Source organism: Chiloscyllium punctatum, chromosome 42 (genome assembly GCF_047496795.1).
Source record: "Chiloscyllium punctatum isolate Juve2018m chromosome 42, sChiPun1.3, whole genome shotgun sequence".
In the NCBI taxonomy this organism is placed as follows: Eukaryota; Metazoa; Chordata; class Chondrichthyes; order Orectolobiformes; family Hemiscylliidae; genus Chiloscyllium; species Chiloscyllium punctatum.
In genome coordinates, this window is record NC_092780.1 from 35236744 (window position 1) to 35244584 (window position 7841).

At 36.3% G+C, this 7841-nt stretch overlaps 1 protein-coding gene across 1 annotated transcript in view; it reads left to right on the plus strand.

The window, feature by feature from the left end:
• LOC140465889 (B-cell antigen receptor complex-associated protein beta chain-like) overlaps window positions 1–7478 on the plus strand; it is a 31815-nt gene extending 24337 nt beyond the window's left edge. The window contains exons 4-5 of the mRNA XM_072561791.1: window positions 1578–1628; window positions 4951–7478. Coding sequence (XP_072417892.1) covers window positions 1578–1628; window positions 4951–5046 — 147 coding nt within the window. The 3' untranslated portion in view covers window positions 5047–7478. The remainder of the gene's footprint in view (window positions 1–1577; window positions 1629–4950) is intronic.
• The last annotated feature ends 363 nt before the right edge of the window (window positions 7479–7841 follow it).

A 7841-nucleotide genomic window follows, 5' to 3' on the forward strand; every position in this document is an offset into this window, starting at 1 on the left:
CAGAGAATCAGTAACTTGCTTTACCGCTCACTCAACGTGAAATAGTCTTTAAAAGAAATGCAATTTTTAAAATCCGCTTGTGGAAATATGGTCATCACTGGCTGGCCAGTAATTTACTACCCATCTCTAGTTTGCCTCAGGGATGTAGTGGTGAGCTACCTTTTTGAACCATTGCAGTCCACAAAATAGGCTGTAGACCAGCTGTCATTTGCTTCCACATTGTTTTTGCAAGTCAAGGTCAACCCTTTGACTGGAAAACTAAGACATGAAGTGTTCCCTGCCTGAAGTTTAATGAAAACACCGAAAACAGATTTGTTTTTTTTATCCTCCTTTATTTCCCTATTTTCTTCCACCCCCTCTCCTGAATGTATTAGTTCTTAAACTGGCATGTAGTTGTTCTCCTATTTAAATGGCAAGTTTTCTTCTATGTGACCATTGTCAGTGAGTGTCAATTGGTTATTAGGCTATAGCTTTGTCCAGTCCAGTACATAGAAGTACATTTCTGGCAGAACAATGCTGGAAAGCATCAGGCATAATAACTGGCTGATTATGTCGCCATAACCTGTGAATATTCAGGCAAGTATGGTACTATAAATGTGATCAACTGTTCACTTTCCTAACCTTCAGGTTCTGAAATGATCTGATTCAGGAAGGATTTATTTCCATTCCTGCAGTGACCTATACTGAGTAAATAAGTGCTCTTTCATTGTGCCAAACAACTTAGTACGCTATGTTAGCTGAATTAAATATTGTGGTGTCAAAGCTAGCCTCTGTCCCTTGACTGCAGAGGGGAGAATAGATAGCCAGGGCAATTGCTCTTTTGGAACTTGACTAACATCATCCAAATTAAAATTACAGCTCTTGCCAGGAGGGAGAAGAAACTCTCATTCTAGCTATTTCTGGTGTAGCTTAACCTCATTGATAGGACCATTTGTTTATCCAAAGTGCCAAAAGATCTGATATACTTCCTTTTAAGATATGGATATGATGGAGATGATTTCTTTTTAAGTCAGTACATGGAGTAAGGGAATATTGAATAAAGAGCAGGCCATTGAAGACTGAGAGGATTGTGAGTCTTAAGGCTGTTGAAGCTTAGTTATTGAGCATATTCAAGACTGAAATCAATTGATTTCTGAATACAAATGCCACCAAAGGATACAGAGATAATGTAGGATAATGAACATAGAGTAGAATATCAGCCATGATCTAATTGACCAAATGGCTTACTTCTGTTACTATGTTTCTATTGTTGTTAGCTACAAGTCTGGTGCTAAAATGCCCAACATGCACACCTATATTTTAACATTGGAGGACATTAACCTTGCAATGTTTATCATACTATCATTATTAGAGTTAGCAGGAAACTACAAAGTATAAGTAGACATGTTTGTTGATGTACAGCATCTCCACTTGCAGCTGATACTTCAATCACAATGTGAAACAAAATATTATAAGCTCAACAAATGGGCATATCATTGCAGTATGAATGCCAACATTTCTTAAGGATAACGTTTAAAAAAAATCAGCCAATGATAAAGAAAGAGGAGTTGAAAGTATATCGATTTTATTTTTCACAGAATAATCGAACAAAGAAGACCGAAGAAATAGAGACGTACCATATGTATGAGGTATGAAATTAATAAAGTGGAAAATTTTAATATTAACATTACACCAGCAAGAATGTTGACTTGAACCAAGTGATATGAAAAATATTTGTATTTTTGGAGGTATTTTCAAACTATCTTGATCCAGATATTCCAGTTTCATGAAGCAGCTATAATGTAGAGGTGGTCAGGCTTGTTCTGAATCGGCCGATAGAAATTGGTGACTTGCCACTAACTGTGGAGATTGCAACATCACGTGGTTACATGCACAAATGTTAGATAAAATGCCTGACACACACTTGCACAATGCAGATATATGTACTTGAGAGATATTAAACATCCACAATCATTCAGTAAGTAAAGAAATAATGCACTCACATTCTGCTCCTCATCTTATTTTAGCAGCATAGGCACAATGAGGCAAATATACACAAAAGCAAAATGCTGCAGATGCTGGAAAACCGACACAAACGCAGAAACTGTTGGATATACTCAATAGGATTCGCAGCACCTGTGAAGAAAGGGTTAACAATTTCAGGTTGCGATCTTTTCACCAGATGAATTACATGTACATATTCCATGCTTAATAGTATCAATAATTCACTTTTTAAAATTTACTGATCAGCAATGGAATTTGGCTCATTGGATTCCCGATCTGAGTTTGAGTAGGCTATTTAAACACTCAGATGTTCTAAACCTGTCACAGCAATGTTAGAGCATTTAATTTTTAGTCCAACCCCTAGTTTCATGACACAAGAGAATAAATAGAAGATTAGCAATTCACCAAGTCCAGAAACATTACACCATCCCACTCTCTTAAACAGCATTAAAAGTGATATTAAAGGTTTCACCAAATTGCAAACTGAATTTATTAAGCAAAAATTATTGCTGCTTTGGCTTTGCAAAGATTAACATGTTTTATTCTGTTTATGAATGGCTATGCCTCTGCTGATAGGAATATTACATGAAACATCTTAGTGTCTTGAAAAATAGAGTCATAGAGATCTACAGCCAGAAAAAGCCCCATCTGTTCATCAAATCTGCGCTGGTCAAAAACTACCACCTAACTATTCTAATCTCATCTTCCAGCACTTGGTCCTTAGCCTTGTATGTCATGACACTGCAAGTGTATATCTAAGTACTTCTTAAATGTTAGGAAGATTTCTGCCTCCATCACCCTTACAGGTAATAAATTGCGGATTCTCAGCACCCTCTGGGTGAAAACAGTCTTCCTCATATCTCCACTATACCTTCAGTCCCTTACCTTAAATCTATGCCTTTGGTCATTGTTCTCACAATCAAAGGAGAGGCTTCTTCCTGTCCAACCTATCTACAGTCCTCATAATTTTATAGATCTTGTTCAGCTCGACAAGGGTCTATACACAGCAGCAAGCTGTACAAGAAATCCCTCTGTGCAGAACGGAATACCCTTGATAGAATTTCTGCCAAAAAGTTCAAACTGTGGGGCTGAGGTTCCTGAGGAATGTTTGAAACCTGAGGCCAATGTGAAAGTTTGAATGTAGGCTGGGATCAGGCAGAACTTAGTCATATGTCTTTATACCATGAGTACGATCAGGGCATTTGCACCACATTCCTCAGACTCTGGTTGGCTTTGCCCACAAGCAAGTCATTTGATCCATATTAGTTATTCTGGCATCAAACTCTCATTTCTCTGCCATCCAGCACGTCTATGTCTCTGGTCACCCTACCAGCCTGAGCAACCCCTCACCTGTTGCATGTACAAACCTGTATTGATGAAGGTGTGGATTCAGAAACAGTGGCTCTCTGATGACAACAGCTACTCCTGCTGAAGAGAGCTCCAGCATGAGGCAATCATGTTCAGTACTTGACCAGCTCCTGGTAAAAAATGGGTAATTCCTGTAAGAAGTCAGATACCCCCCTGTCCATAACCAGAAGCTGCCAGTTGCAATTGAAGCTATGTATCCGGCAAAAGAAATATATCACCTGTGCACATCATCTCGGAAAGGGGTTGATGTAAAGGTATCACTGTAGGGTCTAAAGGCAGAAAACTATCACCTGGATGTCTAGGCACACCTACCTGACTGCCCTCCCTAAACAGGAAACTCAGTTCCTCAACAGTGACTCAGGATTGTTTTGTACCAGAAGCTTATGAGCATCTTCTGGATTGGGAGTTTAGAATATTTTGACAGTTAATCCTGTCTGCAGTGTAGATTTATAAGCAGCTGCCAATCAACTGACCAGTTCCTTTTCATAATACCAGTTAGTGTCTAATTCTCTTCCTGTAGTACCCATACAGCAGAATGAAATGTTACAGTTTTAAATAGCTAGGTCACATTAAACACAAAGTCAATTCAATAGAGTAATCCACTATGTTAATGGTATAACATACAAAATCTTATATCCTTCAACTTACTACGAATATCAGCAAACATCTTGTTACAATTTGTACTGTACTTTTGAATTTTACACATTTCAACTGTTTAAGAGTTTTTAATAAGCTTGCAGATATTATGTCATAATTGTTAATGCTATACTGCAAATTACATCACAGAAGATTATGGCCAGCACTGGCAGGTACATGAATTTTGTAAGTATAAGAGCTGATTTACGAGTAGGGATTGACGTTCATAATGGTGTTTCAACCTGAGGTGTAGTGCTTATTTTCTGTCCATTCAAATGAATGAAGGGAAAATTAACAGCAATTGACCAATTTATTGTGAGCTCCACTTCTCCAGTGAGAGCATCCAACTGAAGAATCATCACTAGGGTTGACATCAAAAGTGGTAGCTCAAAGAAATTCAAGCCTGGCTGTCACAACATGCGACATCAGGGTAGGAATTCTGTTTGACACAGTTCTTAGTTTATATTGTACTCTATATGTTTGTACCAAGTTCTTTCTTGCTGTTTTAACACCTGCGTCAAAATTGTGTGGATGACAATTTAGTACAAGCAGGCTAAGCCTCTTATCCAACAGAACCAATCTTAATTTCTATCTGATCATCCAAACCTAACTGATACTACTGAGTTGTAATTACTCATATTATTCTCAAGTCTTCTAAATGATTTATGAGCTGTTTAATTTGATACTTTAAACAATGTTTCACTTATTTAAGAGAAACAGGCAACACAACCTTTTTGTGTTGAATTAAGGACAGCACAGTGGTTTCGATGAGGCACAGCAAATGGGACTTGCCAAACTTATTGCTATTGTTATAGCCCTTTAACATCACAAGAAACCCTTTAACATTTTCTCTGTGGATATAGATTGGATTTAACAATGAAATCTAAGTTGAGGTGTTTATATGGGTATATTGGAAGTTACTTACATTTCTTTTTTTGAAAAATCCATTTTGTTTCTATTTAGGGTTTGGAAGTTATGCAGACAGCCATGTATGAAGATATCGGCAATGTTAGACCTGCAGATGCTAAATGGACAGTTGGCGAGCAACCTAAGGAGTAACTTCCACAGCCACCTCCTTACTCACTTGTATTAGGAACCCATAACAATGTTTCCCTGAACAATATTTTAGAAGAAATAATAATATTACTGGTATAAGAATCAACTTGAAGAAAATGATCAAGGTGGCTCACAGAAGTGATTGTGGTTCCCAGTCAACACTTCAGTCCAGTTTAAGTGTATGATACAGCAACATTATAAGCCCCAACTTTTGCAGATCACCCCTTGCCTGTCCACAAGCATGTATAAATTGTTTTGTTTGCCTTTATACTTTAATATTGGGAGGATTTATTTGAGACTTAATTGTGTGACGAGGTTAATAATTTTTTAAGAAATATTGGAGATGTCTTTTGATGATTTATAGAAAAATTGTCTGTACAGTTTAATCGAGGGGTTGATATATTTCATCAACTCAGCTGTTAACTAGCCACATGTCACATGTAGCATAATGGATAGTCAGGAAAATTATCAATATATGCACAGTGCATTTGTAATTGGTGCATATTATGTCCAAAATGATGAAGCATATAGCACCAGTTAAACATTTATCCTTTGATCATTCTTATTTTGTCAGCTAAGTGTAAAGTCTTCTATTACATCAAGATGAGATAATGTGTACAATGGAGGAGGCTATTGGTAGTAAAGGGAAGTAATCATCTTTTTCCAGAGATCAAAAACTGGGGAAAATTAAGACTTATCCTGATATAATTTGTACAAATTTTCACCATTGTGAGGCATGTTATAAAGACTTAAAGGGTTGAGGTGATTCTATAATCTATGTTAAAAATCACACGACACCAGGTTATAGTCCAACAGGTTTATTTGCAAATATTAGCTTTCAGATCGCTGTTCCTATGTCAGGTGGAGCAAGATCACAAGACACAAAATTTATAGCACAAGATGATAGTGTCATGCAACTGATGTGATATATTGGACAAACCTAGATTGCTGTTAAGTCTTTCATCTTTTAGAATGTATTGCATGTTTTGATTCTTTAAAATGTAAATCCCAGAACTACTTTCAAGTCACATTCCCGAGATAACTTAAGGTTTTGTTTAATAAAAGCTGACATCTCAGCTCAGGAAATGCATTAAAGATGTGAAGTTACAGTCTGTCTGTGTCCCAATCTTGAGTCTGACTGGTTCTATCTCCAAAGTAGGAATTAAAAGATGAAAGAGTTAACAGCAATCCAGGTTTGTTCAATATACCGTACCAGTTGTATGACACTATAATCTTGTGTTATAAATTCTTTGTATTATGATCCTGTCCCACTAGCTAACTGACAAAGGAGCAGCGCTCTGAAAACTAGTAATAAATAAGCCTGTTGGACTATAGCCTCCCGTTGTGTGATTTTTAAACTTTGTCGACCCCAGTCCAACACCGGCACCTCCTCAACATGGTCTCAGTAAACTATATGGGACACTTTTTGGGGGGTTTGTCCATGTCATCTTAAGCTCAAGATAAAACAATGCTGAAAAAAAAACACACTGTAAACATAGCAATCTGTGTTCTTCTGTAAGTTAGACACAGATGGCATTACAAGCTATAGAGTGTTATTTCTTTTCCGGCAATTTTTTGACAGTTTTAATAACTTTTCTATCAGATGGTCACACATGTCAGGTTTAGTGACAAAATCAGCTGATTTATATAATAATGATACAGGAAGAACTGATTTTGATCAATGATGTTGACATCTATTTTAAGGGAATTTGACCATGTATATATTGTACAAATAGTTCAGTGAGAATCTTGCTATTATTACTAACAATGTGCTAATTACAAATATATGTACGCTTGAGGTAAATGCCACATTTAGTCACCTCTGTGTTGTAGAATTCAATGGAAAACTTTTAATTCAAGGAGTTTGTTGAATTCTTCTGTACTTGGTATCTGTGATAACTTACCGGCTTTTAAGTTCTCTTCATGAAAGGGTATCTGTGTGTAGCCTAACTATAAATGATTGAAAATCATTTCATGCTTTACTGTTTTTTTAAAATTCTTGTGAGCACTCAATAGGTGCAGATAAGAACATCAGGCTTATCAAGCCTACTCTTTCCAGGCAACATAAAAATTTACATAGTGTTTACCCTCCTCTCTCAATGCTTTAGAGATGAGGCTAGTATATATCCTTCTTACATTGTAGTTTACAAAATAATTAAAGGGAAGAAGCATGATGCCCTTCTCAGAGATCGCTGTGTTAATTCATCTTATACATGTCAAACTACACACTCCAGAACATATAATTGCCTATTAAATACCAGATTATCTGTTCAAATTATTATTTTTGATCATTTGCATGAATCTATTAACTATGAATGAAAATATTGTTCTACTTGACTTGTTATCCCTACGTTTCTTCTTTCTTCCTCTGGAATTTGGGTCCTTTATCACTGTAAGCTATTTATTTGAATTAAATTTGTCAACAATTTTTAAAACTGCTGTCAATGTGATTTTGTGCACACCTTGCCTTTTTAATAGATAAAAAGGAGTTAACTAAGTAGAAAAAAAGTTTCTATTAAACATTTAACATGAAGGAACTTTACTTGAACATTGTTTATTAAGTTGAAGCATAGTTTTGTACCTTCACCTGACAGGAAAAAAAACAAATTAATGCAAATATATTTTGTTTCCTGTGAGGTAATTGTTGACTTTTATCACCTGGTGATGATGTCACACTGCTGGCTCCTGCTTGCTAAAATGCACAGGGACAAAATAAAAGTCAATGCAGGATTTTTTTTACTTTTTGGAAAATTTATTAAAACAGGTTTTCACAAGCAACCTAGCAGAAACAGAGAGGT